The 18,302-nt window shown below is 48.4% G+C and overlaps 1 protein-coding gene across 1 annotated transcript in view; it reads left to right on the top strand.

Moving 5' to 3' along the window:
• ALDH16A1 (aldehyde dehydrogenase 16 family member A1) overlaps nucleotides 1-18,302 on the top strand; it is a 44,744-nt gene that overhangs the window by 11,707 nt on the left and 14,735 nt on the right. Inside the window, exons 7-15 of the mRNA XM_035134259.2 lie at nucleotides 547-731; nucleotides 1,364-1,516; nucleotides 2,539-2,736; nucleotides 3,480-3,578; nucleotides 5,663-5,799; nucleotides 6,397-6,502; nucleotides 6,630-6,799; nucleotides 8,179-8,346; nucleotides 17,880-18,084. Of these exons, the coding sequence (XP_034990150.1) occupies nucleotides 547-731; nucleotides 1,364-1,516; nucleotides 2,539-2,736; nucleotides 3,480-3,578; nucleotides 5,663-5,799; nucleotides 6,397-6,502; nucleotides 6,630-6,799; nucleotides 8,179-8,346; nucleotides 17,880-18,084 (1,421 nt within the window). The remainder of the gene's footprint in view (nucleotides 1-546; nucleotides 732-1,363; nucleotides 1,517-2,538; nucleotides 2,737-3,479; nucleotides 3,579-5,662; nucleotides 5,800-6,396; nucleotides 6,503-6,629; nucleotides 6,800-8,178; nucleotides 8,347-17,879; nucleotides 18,085-18,302) is intronic.

The following is an 18,302-nucleotide window of genomic DNA, read 5'->3' as shown; positions in this document are numbered from 1 at the left end:
ACCTCTGCTCCTGGAACATAGGTACCAACTCCTAGGGGCCGAGGTCCCTTCGTCTCCCCTCCCCAATAAAATATTTGAGAGGGCCAGCCCCCCCCACAAAGTTGTTGAGCGTTGCCATTCAAGCGGTGTGTGTGCACCGTGTCTGGTGATCGATTATGCAGGGCTTACTGTGGCCTCCCAATATTTTATTCAAGTTGGCACCCCAGCGAGGCACAAGTGGCCTCTGTACGGTAGCCTGGAGTGCTCTTCACCAGTTTTGACTGGTAGCCTTCCTGCGCTACCATATGGATGTGAATCTCCTAGTTCCAGTTGAAGGGGAAACAGTGTGCCTTCTTGCATCCCTAGCAAGCGAGGTTGTAAGCAGAAAACGGGGGACCAGAATGTGTGATGCTAGTCTTTGCTCTCTTTCCTTGGTTGCCAGAACAGCACCAGGGCGGAGTGGAGACTACAAAGCTGGAGATTTCCTTTGCTTTCCACTTCACATCTTCTTTTTCTTTCTCTCTCTCTCTCTTCCCCTCAACCTGCCCCTCGTTTCTTGCCACATAGGAAACACCGTAGTCCTGAAACCAGCCAGCTCTACCCGGCTGACGGCTCTGCTCCTGGCTGAGGTTTGCGCCCAGGCTGGGTTACCTCCGGGGGTCCTCAACGTCATCACAGGCGACCAGGGGCTGGGAGAGGCTTTGGCCGCCCACCCAGGCATTGACAAAGTGGCCTTTGCTGGCTCTGCCGAGGTGAGTGCTTCACTCCCCCCAGGGAAGTGGCTTAGAATAGCCATGGTTTGGGGCCTCACAATCCCAGTATCCATTACCTTCAGAACGCTGCCATGCTGCAACCTTCTTTCCCGGCGCTTATGCATGAGTGCAGTTAGGATACTCCTTTGCAGCTGATGGATTTGCAGAAATTTTCCTTTTCCATTTCCTACGTTTTTGATGCGGTAGCGGCTTGCCGGTTGGGGATGCGCTGTTCACGTGACTTCTTTCCTGCTGGGTTGCTTCTGCACATCAAGTGGAGGAGGGGCGGTGAGGTTGGCGCGGGGCAAACTCCTTGGCAGAGCCAACCTGGTGCTCCTGCCGGCAGGTATGCACCGCGCTAACCTCTCCTCTCCCCTTCTCCGCCACAGTGACTCTGCTGGAGGGAGGCCGGGTGAGCAGCACAGCCCCGCCATGCTGCCCGTTACTGATTAAACGTTGATAGAGAGTTATATTGCGGGGCTTGCTATTTCCAGCGCCGAATTCTAAATTCTTTGGCCTCGAAAAAGTGATGCTCCGAAAGACGGCCCATGAATATTTTAAAACAAATGTGCTGCCTTAAATACACGCAAAGCAGTGTTCTCATGCGCACGGACCCTTTGCCATCGCTCCAGGTGGGCCGCAGCCTGCGCCGGGCCACTGCTGGGACTGGCAAGAAGCTGTCTCTGCAGCTCGGCGGGAAGTCGCCCTTCATCGTCTTTGACTCGGCTGACCTGGACAGCGCCGTTGACGGGCTGGTAGATGCCGTCTGGCAGAACTGGGGGCAGGTAGGTTGAACCAGGGATAGGCAGACTGGGGTCTAGAACGGGCATTTTAAAATTATTATTATTTATTGAATTTACATATTGCTGGGGCCTCTCCCTTTCTATCACCTAGTAGCCTGCGGGTTGGGGATGCGGGTGGCACTGTGGGTTAAACCACAGAGCCTAGGACTTGCCAATCAGAAGGTCGGCGGTTCGAATCCCCGCGACGGGGTGAGCTCCCGTTGCTCCGTCCCAGCTCCTGCCAACCTAGCAGTTTGAAAGCACGTCAAAGTGCAAGTAGATAAATCGGTACCGCTGCAGCGGGAAGGTAAACGGCATTTCCGTGTGCTGCTCTGTTTCTCCAGAAGCGGCTTTGTCATGCTGGCCACATGACCTGGAAGCTGTACGCCGGCTCCCTTGGCCAATAAAGCAAGATGAGCGCCGCAACCCCAAAGTCAGTCACGACTGGACCTAATGGTCAGGGGTCCCTTTACCTTTACCATAGCCTGCAGGCTGGGGCAGCCCCTACATTTTGCCAGGCCCGTGGTAGGCATTTTGGCTCTTGCTGAGGAGTGGGAGCTGAATGCAGCCCTCCCAAGCCTCTCTGTCTCGCCCTCAGGATTCTTTCCAGGCCACACTCCCTCCTTCAGGCAACATTCACCCTACTTCACCCCCCACCACCACCCATTGAGCATTTTTGCCTGGCTGGAATGAAGTCCTTGAACTCTGCTTCTTCCTTGCTTGGACGGAGGATAGAGAGGGATGTGTGTGGATCTGTGTGGAAAGAACTGTACACTACAAAGGTTGCTCCACTCCCTTTTTGGGCCTGTGGCCCTGGGAAGGTTGCCCAGAAAGGAATGCGGCCTTTGGGTTTAAAGAGCTTCCTCACCCCTGATGTAGTAGGAACTCTGACCAGTTTTTCAGTCACGTGGAAAAGAAAATGTTTCTCCAAAGCTGGGCAGGTGTTGCCACATAGTGTACTACAGGTTATTAATTTGGTTTAAATCAATTCCCTCAAGATGTTGGCATTTTCCTCCCCTCCTCAGCCCCAGAGTGCCGGGTCTCAGCTGCTCCTGCAGGAATCCATTGCCAAAGACTTCGTTCAACGCCTGAAGCGCCGAATGGGGCAGCTCCGCGTGGGGGACTCTCTGGATAAGGCCGTGGACTTGGGAGCCTTGGTCAGCGAGAAGCAGCGGCACGCCATTGAGGGCCTGGTGGAGGAAGCTCGAGCAGAAGGTGCTGAGGTGAGAGGCTTGGGCCTCTTGGAGTTTCTGGAGAAGGGGGTGCTCTTTAAGGCCACACACACACACCATATGTTTAAAATGTTGCCTTGCTACTTCAAACACATGTCTCAGAGAATCGGAGAATTGTAGAGCTGGAAGGGACCCCGGCTGTCATCTAGTCCAACCCTCCTGAAACGCAGAAATCTTTCACCCAACGTGGGGCTCAAACCTGTGTTCCTGAGATTAAGGGTCTCATGCTTTACCACCTGAACTATCTTGACATGGTTTCCCCCAAAGAACCGTTGCAGGGGAGGGGGTGTAGTTTCTTAAGGGTGCTGAGAGTTGTTAGCTGTCTCCCCTCACAGAGCTACGACTCCCAGAATTCCCTGTGAAGAGGGGCTGGTTGTTTAAACCACTCTGGGAATTGTAGCTCTTGCTCAGGCGGGTGACAAAGTCTTCATTATTCCAGCAGGCATTTTACAGTAGCATTTCCGCTTCTGTTTGGTTTTATGCCGATTTTATTGTTCTGTATGATTTCTTTTATGTACACTGCTTAGCAAATAATTAGTAGAAGCTTTACATTTTAAAATGTGCAATTTCATAATGCTTTTGGCATGGCCTATTCCTGGATTTTTATTTTTAAAAATCACCTGGTTTGTAAAATATGTTGCCTCCTAATTGTTTTGCCTTTTTAAACTGTGTTATGCTCTTGGGCATCGATGTGATGTGATGTATAGAAATAAATCATTTCCCTCCCCTTTTAGGTTTTCCAGGCATGGGCGTCCCTCCCGCCAAGTGGGCTGTTCTACCCTCCGACCTTAATTACCGGCGTATATCCTACCTCCCGTTGCGTCAGGGAAGAGGTAGGAAGATGTGACTGCCAAGACTTTAGTCCCATACTTTTCTGGTTGGTGTCAGTTCCTCCACTCCCCCCCCCCAAAAAAAGATTAAGCAGGGGACATATTAGTTGCCCATAATTGTCCACTTGTTGAGCCTGTCTAGGAAATACAACTAACCAATAAGAGAAAGGAGAAGGGAGCCCTCTTTTGGCAGAAATCAGTATTACCACATAAAATACTGTTTACCAAAGAAATGGTATACAGTGGTACCTCCGGTTAATTCCGGAGGGCCGTTATTAAGCCAGAACTGTTCATAACCTGAGGCGCGGTTTCGCTAATGGCGCCTCCTGGTGCTGCCGCGCCGCCGGCAAACAACTTCCGCTCGCATCCCGGGGCAAAGTTCGCAACAAGGGGCATCAATTTCCGGGTTAGTGGAGTTCGTAAACCGCAGCATTTGCAAGGAGGACGGTACGTAACATGAGGTTCCATTGTAGTACCTTTACTCCAGATGTCCTTTTTATTTTTATTATTTTATGATAATTTGTGCTCATGATGGAATCGAGGTGGTTATACGCAGCCCCACTTCAATACTGTAAGCGTCTGCAAATTTTGGGGGGGCAGACATGCTAATGCACGATTATTGTGTGTCAATGATATGTTTGCAGAATACACTTGCAGAAAGACACCAGTCTGGAGGGAGCCCAGGACCGGCTAAAACATTGCAACAAAGTGGGCAAATTTTCACCAAGACTCCTTTATCAGACTGGATATTAAGCAAAAAAGAAGCACATGGTTAGAGGTGGTAAAAATGTCACTCATGTACAGCCGGAAAAGCTCCAGGGGGATGTAAAAAGGGATCTGACTGAGCTCCTGAGACAGAGAAGCGACAGTTGCCCTCCCTTTTGGTTTCTCTCTCTACCTTCTAATCAAAAATGCAAAGGGGGAGAGGGACAGGAGGTAAAAAAAACCCCACCATGCTACTCCTTACGAAGGCTGAGGATTTAATTGCAGGTCATGAGTTAGTCACACAGCGGTGGTTCCCCCAACTTTCTCCCTCTCTTCCCCCGCTTGAAAACTTTTTGATGCACCACTTAATAGTTTTTCTGCCAGATGTAGCAATCGCAATGTGCTGTGCTGTATGCTGTGTAATCTTTAAGTCTTATTTTTACAAGTATGCCACAAACCTCCTGAATGAAGCTTGTGGACCACTGACCGCCACTGGGGAAACCCCTGGTATGGAGTGAATAGAAGCTAAAACTGGGTAGTGTTTCCTAATGGTTAGAGGGCATATGGATTTCCCTCCCCACCCCAGTAGGCAAAGCCCTAACATTGCAGTCCACCCCTGCATGGCGGCTCCCTTCAACTAGCAGTGCCTGTTCCCATATTCTGCGCTATAAAAACCACTTAGAGTTAGCCCAAAGCAAGGGGGAACTTCTTCTCCTTGAGGTTGACGTGGGTGGGTGTCTGCCCCGTTCTGCTGACTTTCTGCCAGATTGGGATCCTCATCTAGTCCAACCCCCTGCAATGCAGGAATCTTTTGCTCAATGTAGGGTTCGAAACTACAACCCGGAGATTAAGAGTCTCGTGCTCTACTGACATTGCTGCCTGAGATGTCCACTCCTCTCTTCCTGACAGCAGAGCAAAACCTTGCTAAGGAATTAAGAGACCCACGCAGAGCAATGGCGTAAAGAAGTCCTGCCTTGCAACCACGGAAGTCTTTTTAATTTTTGAGCTTTCCGCATACACTGCTCTTGTGCTTCCAGTCCGTTTTCTACCCTCCCAAACCAGGAGGACTGGAATCTTGCCTGGGTCATTCATTTTAGCAAAAGAGCTTTTGAGACAGGGTTTCTTCTTCTTCTTCTTGTGACATTCTAGGCAGGCATAGGCAAACTCGGTCCTCCAGAAGTTTTGGGACCACAACTCCCATCATCCCTGACCAACTGGTCCTGTTAGCTAGGGGTGATGGGAGTTGTAGTCCCAAAACATCTGGAGGGCGGAGTTTGCCTATGCCTGCGTTCTAGGATTGGACTATGCTGTATGTCAGATCCTAGAATCCTCTTCCTCCCTCCCTCCCTGCTCTTGTTCAAAATTTGTTTCGTGTGTTCCAGATCTTTGGCCCCGTTCTCGTATCGTTGACTTTCCGGACAGCCAAGGAGGCGTTGGCGTTGGGGAACAGCACCCCCTATGGGTTGGCTGCCAGTGTGTGGACGGAGACCCTTCCCCTGGCTCTGGAAGTCGCCCACAGGTAGCTTTTGTCACTCCAGTCTAGCTTTCCCACCTCACTAACACAGAAGTATGCAAATCCCCCGGGAGACTGTCCCTGATCTGGTCTATGCCTGCAGTAGAACAAGGCAACAAGGCAGTACAATCATCGAGTGGAATGTTTCGCTTCAGAATGCAAGTGGGGAGTAGCCTTTTTTGAATGGTCTTTATTTTTATTTTTGAAATCTTCCCTGCAAATTAGCTCCCCAGGAACCTTGGCTCTCCAGATGTTGTGGAACTCCCATGATCCCTAGCTAACAGGGCCCAGTGGTCAGGGATCATGGGAGTTGCAGTTCCAAAACATCTGGAGAGCCAAGGTTGCCAATGCCTGCTCTAGCCTATCCTGTGCCTAGTTTGGCCTTGCAAGATAAATGCCCTTCTCCCCTGTGTTGTGAAGTGGTCCGTTCTGCCGCCTCCGCCCTCATTCTGCTGCGTATACAAGGCCAGGCTTCGCACAGCCCATGCGGAGCAATGTGAGGGGTTTTCCAAAATGCCTCAACATGAGTTCCCTCAGGAGATTTAAGGAGCCCTGTGTACAGGGCCGGCCTTCTCTGACCCTCTTCCCATTCCGCCTCCCCAGTTTGCAGGTGGGGACTGTCTGGATCAATGGCCACAACATGCTAGATGCTGCATCTGCCTTCGGGGGATACAAGGAAAGCGGTTATGGCCGAGACGGAGGCAAAGAGGTTAGCTGGGAAAGCTGGCTTAATGCTAGCGCAGAGGGATCACTGACTGGTTCGTTGGGAGGCGGTGTGTGTGTGGATACAAAATAAAACAATTTGACTTTTCAATTTTATTATCTTCTTTGCTCAGGGCCTTTTTGAGTATGTGAGACCAAACTGGGAGGCCCGCCCACACCTCGGCACTGTGGACCTGGACTTCAAGACCTTTGCTACCTCACAAGGGGCTGGGATCCCCTCAGTTGCTGCAGGCAGTAGAGTCCCGCGTTCCTCAGTGTCTGACCTGGAAGGAAACATTCCAAAGTAAGGGTGTATTGGGCCAGACCCAAACCTCGCATTCAAAGCATGTGACTCCGCCCCACCCTCCTGAAATAACCCTGGGAACTGTAGTTTGTCATGGGTCCTTGGAATTGCAGCACTATGAGAGGGTAACTACAGTTGCCAGGATTCTTTGGGGCTTTAAATGTGCTTTAAATGTATGGTGTGGATCTGCCACTTAGAATGTGCCTGCTTTCACTGTGCCCCCACTCCAACCCCCCAACTCCCCACCCCAGTATTATGCTTTAAATGTAGGAACTTGGGGGGGGGAATCTGCTTTGGTAACGTTATGTAGCCCAACCAGGGTGGATAAAAATCAATGATTTTTTTTTATAAAAAAACACCCAAAACCCCATTTTTTATTTAAATCGGATTTTTTAAATTTAAATTTGATTTTAAAAATAAAATGCTTTTGAAGGAAAAATCTTTCTAAAGATAGTTTTCTATTTAAGTTTCATTGTAGTCCAAAGGCTATTCACCAGGAAATAAGGATTTGTTTTAAGTTTTTCATGTGTGCTAAAACTCAGTCTAATTTTTTTTTAATTGTTTAAGAACATCAGTTAAAAACATGGATAAATATGCTAGAATGTTATTGTTTTAGTTAAATAAATTGTTTAAATTGTTATTAAGGAAATGATTGTTTTTCTCCTTCCAAAAAAGTACAGAAGAAAAGTTTTCCAAATATAAACAGTTAACTTATTAAACCTCACAATAATTTCATAAGGACCTGTCTATGTATTTCTAATACAGTAGTGTAACCAAATCAGTAGTTTTTGATATAACTGTAAAAACTAATCTGAAAAATTGTCATTTCAAAAATGAAACCTTCATCTGGTTGTAAATATTAAGATTATACCAGCAAGAATCGGTCTTTCTGAAAAAAATAATGATTTAAATCAAGTCTTACTGACTAGTGATTTAAATCATGATTTAAATCAATTTGATTTAAATCAAATCCACCCTGAGCCCAACCTCAAGAGTTCTTTCCCCTAATCCTTCGCAAGGCCTCTCCACCTTCTTTTGTGCTCAGCACAACCACTAGAATGGGTGGCTTCCTGAAGAGATGAACTGAGGAGAAGGGGGGTGTCTTTATTCCCCCCCATGGAAGACTTCACATCTAGCTATTTACTGTGAGAACAGGGTCAGACAGGCCTTTTCTTGCGATCTTAATTTGCAGACTAAAAGTCTGGGAATTGGGCGGTTTGTGTAGTAGGGGCTGAGCAAGAAATCTGTGCTGTTTTGGACTTTGTGACAAAAGGCGACATTCGGGAAGTGTGGCGTTTTCTCTGAAACAAGCAGCCAAGTGAGCTAGCGGCACAAAATGCTGGGCCTTTACCCCTTTCCCTTCTCCTCTGTGATGGCAGTGTGGACCGAACCTACAAGCTGTACTACGGGGGTGCGCAGAAGAGGCCAGACTCCATGAGTTCCCGAGCCGTCCTTGACCACGCTGGCAAGATAGCAGCCTACGTGGCAGACGGGGGCGTCAAAGACATCCGTAATGCTGTGGAAGCCGCTCACAAGGCTGCTCCGGGGTGAGTCTGAGCAGGGGAAGGAGGTGGGAGGCAGAGGATTTTTTGGAGGAGAGCCACAGCCTCAATGGGAGTCAGGTAAGCAGGGGTACCTTCAGGGTAGGGCTTGAGGGTTTGGCCCCACTCAGCAGAAAGGGCCCCCCAAATGCAGACATTTTACCATTCAAAGAGGACTGTCCACATTAAGTCCATAAAGGCCCCATTCACATTATTATTATTATTATTATTATTATTATTATTATTATTATTATTACTATTACTATTTTATTATTAAAATTTATATACCGCCCTATACCCGGAGGTCTGAGGGCGGTTCACAGAACAAAATCAAAATATAAAACGACAAAATACATAAAAACAGCAACCCAATAATAGCCCCCCCTTTTCTTAAGGGTATAGGGCAGGCATCCCCAAACTTCGGCCCTCCAGATGTTTTGGACTACAATTCCCATCATCCCTGACCACTGGTCCTGTTAGCTAGGGATCATGGGAGTTGTAGGCCAAAACATCTGGAGGGCCACAGTTTGGGGATGCCTGGTATAGGATGTCAACCATGATACCACTTTAAATAGCCATGGCTTTCCCCTAAGAATTCTAGGAACTGTAGTGAAGGGTGCTGAATGTTCTTCGGAGACCCCCTATTCACTTTGCAGAGCTGCAATTCCCAGAGTGGTTTAACAATCAACCCCTTTTCCCAGAGAACTCTGGGAATTGTAGTTCTGTGAGGGGAATGGGGTCTCCGAAGAGCTCCCAGCACCCTTAACAAACTACAGTACACTTCCCATAATTATTTGGGGGAAACCACAGCTATTTCAAGTGGTGTCATTACACTTTAAATGTGTGTGGTGTGGATATGGCTTATGTCCAGAGTCCAAAAGTATTTCACTTCAGCTGCACTGCAGGTAAGACTATTTAGTCCTAAATAAATAACTTAGTGTAACAGAAAATACAAAAAGCTCTGCTGTGGAACTGTAAAGCAGGGGTTGCATTTGTTTCTCAGAAAAGGTTTTGAGTTTGAGTGGTGGGACGAGGTCTCCAGGGTTCATGAGGCCCCAGATATACCTTTATAGTTTTGCCTCCGTTGTAATACAGTTCAATATATTTTACATGCATTTGGAATTATTGATAAATGTACAGTATGTCACTTTTTAAAACAAGAAAACCACATCTTGATTACCGTAATTATCTGATAACGAAGCAGATCCTAGAAGAGTAACAAGTCTTTAAAATGTCTTAATTGATATGAGAAGTTTGATTTGCTATGAAGTGCTCTGTTTGCAAGAACAGCAATTTTGCATTGTGCTTCCTGCCAAGGGAGGCCAGGGGGCAGAACTCTCCGGAATTGTGATTAGGCTCTTCCTTGTGAACAATTTGGGCACATGCACACACACAAAAAGAGGAAGGCAAATCATTCGTGGCATTGCTGCTCCTTTGTTTGGCCAGGTGTTTCATTTCTTGAGCCAGAGACAATTTTTTCTTTGCCGTGATCTTGACAAGCCAACAGAGGCAACGGTCTTTGCCATATTCCTGGGAAAAGATTGCCATCCTACCCCTCGAGTCAATTGGACTGGCCTCCTCCCCACCTCCAGGCTGACAATGGGTTTTCAGAAGTGCTTCCCGCCCCACCTGCCCCCTAACTTAACATACATAGGCCAATGGCAGCTGCCTTTCAACTGAGCCATGTTTTCACCTGTCCCACAACCTCAGGTGTGTGTCAGGCTCCGCCCTGTTCCCCTTCCAGGCATTCCGAGGCACGTCTGCAGGGTGCTGACAGACGTGCAAGTTGAGAGCCTGTTTCCTGATCATGTGTGTTTGCCACAAGGTCCCTTTTGAAAGGTACTTCCAGGCTTCTTTAAATTGGCCTTGCATATAGGACCTTTTGCATGCAAAGCAGGGGCTCTACCATTGAGGCAAGGCCTCTGAAGGCACCACCTTGCACCACCTTGAACAGTGCCTGGGCAGGAGACTGCCTGGGAATTTGCAGGTCCATTGCTCCATAGCACAAGAAAGGCAAGATACAAGCAGGGATGACGTGTCCTGTTTTGCCGCTTGAGGCAAAACTAGAAGTGCCGCCCTGCCCTGTGACACTTGGTCTGTTGCTTCTGCCGCTAGCACTGGCGCAGATTTCTCTTGATGCCGCATGATTTCGGCGACATCTTGCCAGAAATCAGCGCTGATGTCAGCGACCGAGGCATCAGGGTGCCCATGGAGGTGCTGTCAATACCTGAGGCAATGGCTTTATCCCACCTAATGTCAGGGCCGGCCCTGGATACAAGTGTAGGAAAAACCAAAGTAAAATCCATTTCCAAAACATCTCCTTCCTCCAGAACATTCTTCTACTTAATGTGGACGTGCAAAGCCCTAAACGCCCAAATAGCCAAAGGAATGCCTTTCCTTTCTTGGACAGGACGGGAAACCTGTAGGCCTCTGGAAGTTGGTGGGTGAAAACTCTGTCCCAGCCAGCGTGACTAATGCCCAGGGATGCTGGGAGCTTCATTGATGGACGGTTATTCGTTTGGTACACCGCCCTTCCTCCCAAAGGAGCCCAGGGCAACAGATGACAAATGATAAAACAGTAAATAATTATGTGTAAGAGAATGCAATACAGCTGCAGGCAAAAAAAAAACGATCTCGGTTGAGAAGCCTTGTGGAGAGGTGAAGGCAGGAATCCAATATCATTCTTCTCTATTTACTGGCATGGGTTGGGGTGAGATACGTCTGGGATTCTCTATACTCGTAAAGGAACTTGGCTGGCTTCCGGTGCTACGCAGAGTGCCTTGGGCAGGGGGTGGCCTCTTTCAGCTGCTCTGCCTCAGACCAACTAGGCCTGAGAGCCGGCACCGAGGTAGACAGACCAGCAGTGTGACCTGGTTCAAGGCAGCTTCCTGAGTGTGTAATGTGTTACGTGACGGGAATTGCAGACCCCAGGCCTTTGTCTTTTTTCCCCCCAGAGGGCTTTTTTCTCAAAGATGCTGAGCCCAGGGGACTTTGCTCAGGTGAGAATCTCAAAGTCCGGCAGTGCCAAAGTGGCGCCGGGCCAGGTGGTGATGTAAGCCGGCTGCGGATAAGGCACAAGGGGAAACCGGGGGAAAGGGAAAAGGAGGTTGCATTGTGCTTTGTTTCATGGTTAGCGTGATAGGGTATGTGTTTTCATTGGTTTTTGTTTGTCTGAAAACTGTCTAGAGGACTTTGGTCAATGGGGTGGTCTGGAAATGAAACAAAGTGGGAAGTGGGTGGAGAGACGGCAGGCAAATACACCTGCTCGCTTGCCAGAGCTGCTCCATTCTCAACCATGACATCTCATATCTCTCAGGAGGCTGGGGTAGCAGCCTGTGTTCTGTTCTGTTCTGTTGTTTAGGTTTTTTTAATAGCATCATCAGGTGCAATGCAAGTGGACAGGCCCCTGCCCTGAGGAGCTTACAGCCTAAAATTTGACACACACGGAGGAGACAAGGAGAAAGGGAGGGAAGGCCGGTGTAAACCAAGAAACGATATGCCACTGGCTTTGGTCTTTTTCGTAAGATAAGGATAAGGTTACACCCATAGTCATTGATAGTTCTGTTCCCTAGTAGTCGCGATATAGCCAACGGAACCTGCAGTCCAGCCTCAGACGCCGTATGCTTCTGAAAACCAGGTGCTTAAGACAAACGCTGTTAGAGAACGCTTGCCTCCCTGCCGTACCTATCAGGCTTCCCAAAAGCAGCTGGCTGTGGTCACACTGAGAATCCAGAATCAGAACTTGATGGACCAGGGCAAATTTCACGTCATGTCCCTAGTTCGGTGTGATGTGCTGAAGCCTCAGGCTCATCTGCTCCTTCCTCTCCTCTCGCACACGAGGTGGTGTTCAGCTACATTTTATTCAGAGCAGACCTATGGAAATTAATGGACCTAACTTGGTCATGTTCCTTTATTTCAAGTCGGTCTACCCTGAGAAAAAAACTCTGCTGAATATTGCCCATAATGATTAGCTCCCTTCTTTTCAAGCTTGAGGCCAACCATGGTTTGCCATTTCCCCATACCCAGCAAACAATGGTTTGCAGTTTTCCCGGCATAGAGCTTGATCCTAGCTTTGGTTTGCCATTTGCTGGATGAAATAGGAGACTGCAATTTTCCTCAGACCAGAAAAAGTGGAGGAATTTCCATGTGTTGAGGGGGCGGGGGAGAGGGTGGCAAGCTTACACCAGATTTCTTTCTCTAGCTCCAAACCATTGCTGCTATTATTATTATTATTATTATTATTATTATTATTATTATTATTATTATTATACTACTACTACTACTACCCCACCCATCTGGCTGGGTTGGCCCAGCCACTCTGGGAGGCTTGCAACACATATAAAAATAGAATAAAACAGTTGGATCTGAACAACCTCAAGAGTTGCTGTTTGAGATTTTGGTTACGTTCACTTTTGACCCTACTCAGCAAGGCCTTCAACTGAGGAAGAGTTAGAACGAGGTGAAGGAAGAAGATTTTGATTTACACCCACTCACTTTGGAAGCTCCAGCAGATCCTCACCAACGGACATAGACGTCCAGTTTTAGATGGCGAGCCAACATTTTTGTTGACAGATTCACAGCTGTGTGGCTCTTTTTCTTTTCCTCCCCAACGGGCCTTAGCCTTTGCATCAACTTCATCTGGTTGGAACTAAATCAGCGGCAATCTTGGAAGCCGCAGAGAAGATTGCTGTTGGAAACATTGCGAAAGAGCTCCAATATTTCCTATAGTTAAGCTTATAATAACCAACAGGTTCTTTTTATGTGGGCAGCGGCTGCATAATCCCTCCATCGATTCGAGCCTTTTCTCTCCTGTTGCTCCATATTGTCTGGTTTGTAGGCACAAAGCACACTGAAAGCCAAACTCATGCAGAGCCAGCCAGACAGAGCCGCGATCGCTGATCACCATGAATGCAGAGTGAAAAAGATGCCTGGCACAGTGCAGGGAGGCGGGCAGGCCTTAGGGTGTTTCTGCAATATATTTTGGTTGGTTGGTTGGTTGGATTAGTTGCTGTGTTGAACTCCGCGGGGCTCAAGCTGGCATGAACAAGAATGCAGAGTCTGTGTGTGACACACATCGGAGGCTGGAGGCTGGAGAGGGATCCCCTGCTGTTAAGGATCACGCAGGGCTTCCTGGGCCAAGTTATGCACACAAAAAACCCCTCAATCAATGGGCTCGCTCAGAATCCAAAGATTGTAACTGCAAGAAAAGTCACGCTGAGGCATTTGTATGCCTGCTACTGCATTCCATTGTGAGTCATAACAGCCTGTTAATCTTCATGATCGCTTGCCTGGTAGATGGTTATTCATCTGTCTCTGGGCCTGATTCTGGCATGGAAGCTTCCTTGGGCGCACCTGGTGGGTAACATTCTCCAAGGTACAGGAACAGAGGATCCTGGGAACTGTAGTTTGCTAAAGGTACCTGCATTGGCTCCCACTACGTTTCCAAGCACAATTCAAAGTGTTGGTGCTGATCTTTAAAGCCCTAAATGGCCTCAGTCCAGTATACCTGAAGGAGCGTCTCCACCCCCATCGTTCAGCCCAGACACTGAGATCAAGTGCCGAGGGCCTTCTGGCGGTTCCCTCATTGTGAGAAGTGAGGTTACAGGGAACCAGGCAGAGGGCCTCCTCGGTAGTGGCGCCCGCCCTGTGGAGCACCCTCCCATCAGATGTCAAGGAAATAAGCACAGAACCATCTCAGGACTATTTAATTGCTCATCTTCTAACATTGTGTATGCCTTCAATTGCCAACAGTGCCTTTCAGCTCTCTATATTAGACAAGCAGGCCAAACCCTACACCAAAGGATTAACGGACATAAATCTGACATCAAGAATCACAAGGCAGAGAAACCAGTAGGAGAACACTTCAATCTCCCAGGACATTCTATACAAGATCTCAAAGTAGCTGTCTTATTACAAAAGAAATAGACTGGAAAGAGAAGTTGCTGAATTGCAACTTATTACCAAATTTAACACCATGGAGAAACCTGGTCTGAATAGAGACATTGGATTCTTATCTCATTATACATGATAAAGCTATTTTTAGCCATCTCCCCCCTTGCTTTTTCCTGTAAGACCAATTGCAGCCGTTAACAGTCGTCAACAGGCTTACCACACCTATCAGCCAATCACCCATTCCCACCACCCTTCTGAGTGATACCCCTCCCCACCCTCTCACTATATATAAGGGACTGGTGACTTCCGTTTCAGTGTATCTGAAGAAGTGTGCATGCACACGAAAGCTCATACCAATGACAAACGTAGTTGGTCTCTAAGGTCGTACTGAAAGGAAATAAGCAACCACCTTACTTTTAAAAGACATCTGAAGGCAGCCCTGTTTAGGGACGTTTTTAATGTTTAATGCTGTATTGTGTTTTTAATATTCCATTGGGAGCCGCCCAGAGTAGCTGGGGAAACCCAGCCAGATGTGTGTGGTTTAAATAATGTATTATTTATGGGAGTAAAAAGCAATGACAAACCTAGACAACATCTTGAAAAGCAGATACATCACCTTGCTGACAAAGGTCTGTATAGTTAAAGCTATGGTTTTCCCAGTAGTGATGTATGGAAGTGAGAGCTGGACCATAAAGAAGGCTGATCGCCGAAGAATTGATGCTTTTGAATTATGGTGCTGGAGGAGACTCTTGAGAGTCCCATGGACTGCAAGAAGATCAAACCTATCCATTCTGAAGGAAATCAGCCCTGAGTGCCCACTGGAAGGACAGATCCTGAAGCGGAGGCTCCAATACTTTGGCCACCTCATGAGAAGACTCGACTCCCTGGAAAAGACCCCGATGTTGGGAAAGATTGAGGGCACGACAGAGGATGAGATGGTTGGACAGTGTTCTTGAAGCTACGAACATGAGTTTGACCAAACTGCGGGAGGCAGTGAAAGACAGGAGTGCCTGGCGTGCTCTGGTCCATGGGGTCACGAAGATTTGGACACGACTAAACAACAACAACAACAAATTCTTATTAATATTATCAATATTATCATTATAATTGTATTTTATTTATTAGGGTACTTGGAATGGTAGTTCTGTGAGGGGCAGACTAAAGTTCTCATGTTTCCTCCAAGGAAGCGAAGGAAGCCATGCGCTTTAAATGTATGTTGTGCACAGAACATTTCCTCCTGGCTCCATTCCCCACTCTGTTGTCCCCTCCGTAAGTCCCTTGAGGGCAGTTTTGGTTGATAGTGCTGAGAGTTGTTAGGAGACCCCCGTTCCCCTCACAGAGTGATGATTTCCACAGTGGCTTAACAGCCCGTCCTTCCCAAGAAACCTGTGGCTGTCTTATATCCAGTCCGCCTGACAAGCCCTTGACAACAGCCTGATAGGTTGCAGGGACAACGGGCATCTTCAGATGCAATGAAAAGGCTTGAGGCACAGGATCTAAGAGTGGAATTAGGAAACTTCTGAGGCTGGTAGTCAATGGGCCTGTGCAGGTTGGTGAGATGAAGGGAAAGGGGCGTGATAGAAGAGAGAATGAAGAAATAGAGGCAGGCCTGATTTTTGGTTTAAGGCCGCTTCCCATGGCCTGTGTTTCTTGAGATGAGGCAGCTTCCTTTGGCCTGTGTTTGCTGAGCATTGGTCCATCCGTGCCACACACAGCAAACGTATTTTGAATCCCCAAGGGGACTTCTCAAAATCAGAGTAGTTTTTATGGGGTGGGGGTTGCTGATTTTACAGGAAAGCGTTAAAACTTTCACCAGGCAATGTTGCAAGCAGATATTTGGATCCCTGCCCTTGATCGCAATATCATTTTCAGTGGGGGGGGGAGTTATCCAGTTCTCCTCCCTTTTAAGATACTATAGGAATGTACAAGGCCTGACTTCTGACAGATGGGGAAAGATGGCATTTGATGCAAAACGACAAGATGTAGAGGCAGCTGCTAAAGATACAGGCAGCTTCGCTTCCTGACAGCGATGACATTAAGCTCGGGGGTTTCCAATTCCACCTTTGCCAGATTTCCGCATCCATCTTTTCTGCTATGTCTTCTGTGGGAATGCTCTCTCCCCTCTGCCACCAGTTATTTCTGAGACTCTTCCAGTATCAGCTGTTGCTCATTTTCCTGCCTTGTTTCTGTTCCCTTGAATGGCATTTCATGTTTTTAATTTTTTTCGGTTCCTGCAGTGCTTGTGTTTCCTCCTTTCCCCTCTTCTTTGAATTTTTTTCTTTTCGGCGGAGGTTCCTAGAAATCAGCCCACATCCTTGCCACTGCTCAGCTGTTTTAAGGACAGATCTGCAGCATAAATATAAAAAGCATCCGATTCATATTTAAAACACATGATTCCCCCCCCCCAAAAAAAGAATCCTTGGAACTGCAGTCCGTCCGTCCGTCCCCAGCTGCAATTCCCAGAACCCTTAACAAACTACTGTACTGTTCCTTGGATTCTTTGCGGTGGGGGGAGGGAAGTCATGTGCCTTAAATGTGCCTTGGAATGTGTGGATCTGCCCTAAATCTCCAGTGTTTCTGAACAATCTTCTCTACTCCCCGTCCCCCACCCCCGGCTGCCTGTGTTTGTGTGTTGTCTGTTGTCTGTGCAAGTGTGAGGTGTCTGCCCGCTGCCAGGTCTAGTCATGGCACTTTGGTCCTGCCCACCTTTAGGTCCAAGTTGTAAATCTTGGGTCCAAACTAAGTCAAATGCGCTAATGGAAAAATTAGTGCAGAGCACACTTGACTTACAGAACATGACTTGCTGAACACAATTTCTCCCTGATGAAGGGAGCAGGGTGGACAGCAGGCGGAGATTCACAGCAGAAGGTGCCATAGCAATCCATTTCGGAAGGACGTTCGACTTCCGAAATGTTTGAATTCCGAGGCGCAGCTTCCGATTGGCTGACAGCTAGGCTTTTTGCGGATCGGTAGCCTGGGTTCCAAGGGACATTTGAAAGCCGGAACACTTACTTCCAGGTTTTCGACATTTGGGAGCCGAAACGTTTGGGAACAGAGTGGTTCGAGAACCGGGGTTCCACTGTAGTGTCAGGAGCCGGCCAGCAATAAAACACCCGGTGCCTGTGAAGTGAACTCTTCCCCCCCCCCAAAGAAACCAAAACAGCATAGGCCTAGTGATAACAGCAACTCTTCCCAGGAGGTCTTGCCCCAGGGAGGCAGTTGCAAGGACTGAATGTCCCTGCCCTCCCACCGCTCTCGAAAGCTTCTCCCCTGGGTCCTACCCCAGCAAGGCTCCTTCACCTTGTCTCTCTTTGTTTCACCCTCTTCATTCCTCTCTCTGTTCTGGCAGACTAGAGGGGAGGGGAGCTGGTCACAGCAGGAGGGGGAGACTCCCTGGCTGCTTCTTCAGCCTTCACTCATCTCTGCCTTTTTTGCATCTCTCCCTCTGGCATTTGCCTGGCTCCTGTGGGGAAGAGCAGAATGTTGGGCTAGGTGGGAATCTTCCATCTGATCCGAGAGGGGCTCTTCAGGCGTTCTTAGGAAGAGCAACAAGGCCTTCTGTGGTCTCCAAATTGCACATCGCCAGGAGGTGTGAGACCACCAGAACCCACATTTCCCCTCAACTAACACGGAGTTGGTCTCCCCAGGTGGGCTAAGCAGACGCCTCATGCCCGGGCGCAGATCTTGTACTACCTGGCTGAGAACCTGGAACTCCGCCGAGCAGAGATTGCATCGTGCCTGGAGGCGTTGGCCGGTGCCGAGAAAGAGGCGGCTCTGCAGGAGGTGGACCTCTGCGTGCAGCGGCTCTTCTACTGGGCGGCGTACTCTGATAAATACGGCGGAGCTGTGCAGGTGCGAACCGGCTTGGCGGGGTCATAGAGCTGAGCACATGCCGTAGGACACTCCCCACCCCTATAGCTTTTGTGGGGCTTGGCTCTACAAGCTTGGAAAGGTTTGGGAGAAGGGCCACAACTCAGCAGGGAAGCATGGGCTTTTTTTTAGGCAGAAGGTCCCAGCTTCAATTTCTGTCCCGTTAAAAGGATCCAGCAGCAGGGGTGGGAAAGGCCTTC

This window comes from Zootoca vivipara, chromosome 13, assembly GCF_963506605.1.
Source record: "Zootoca vivipara chromosome 13, rZooViv1.1, whole genome shotgun sequence".
Lineage (NCBI taxonomy): Eukaryota > Metazoa > Chordata > Lepidosauria > Squamata > Lacertidae > Zootoca > Zootoca vivipara.
Note: the sequence above shows the minus strand (reverse complement) of the source record. Positions and strands in the feature narration are given on the sequence as shown.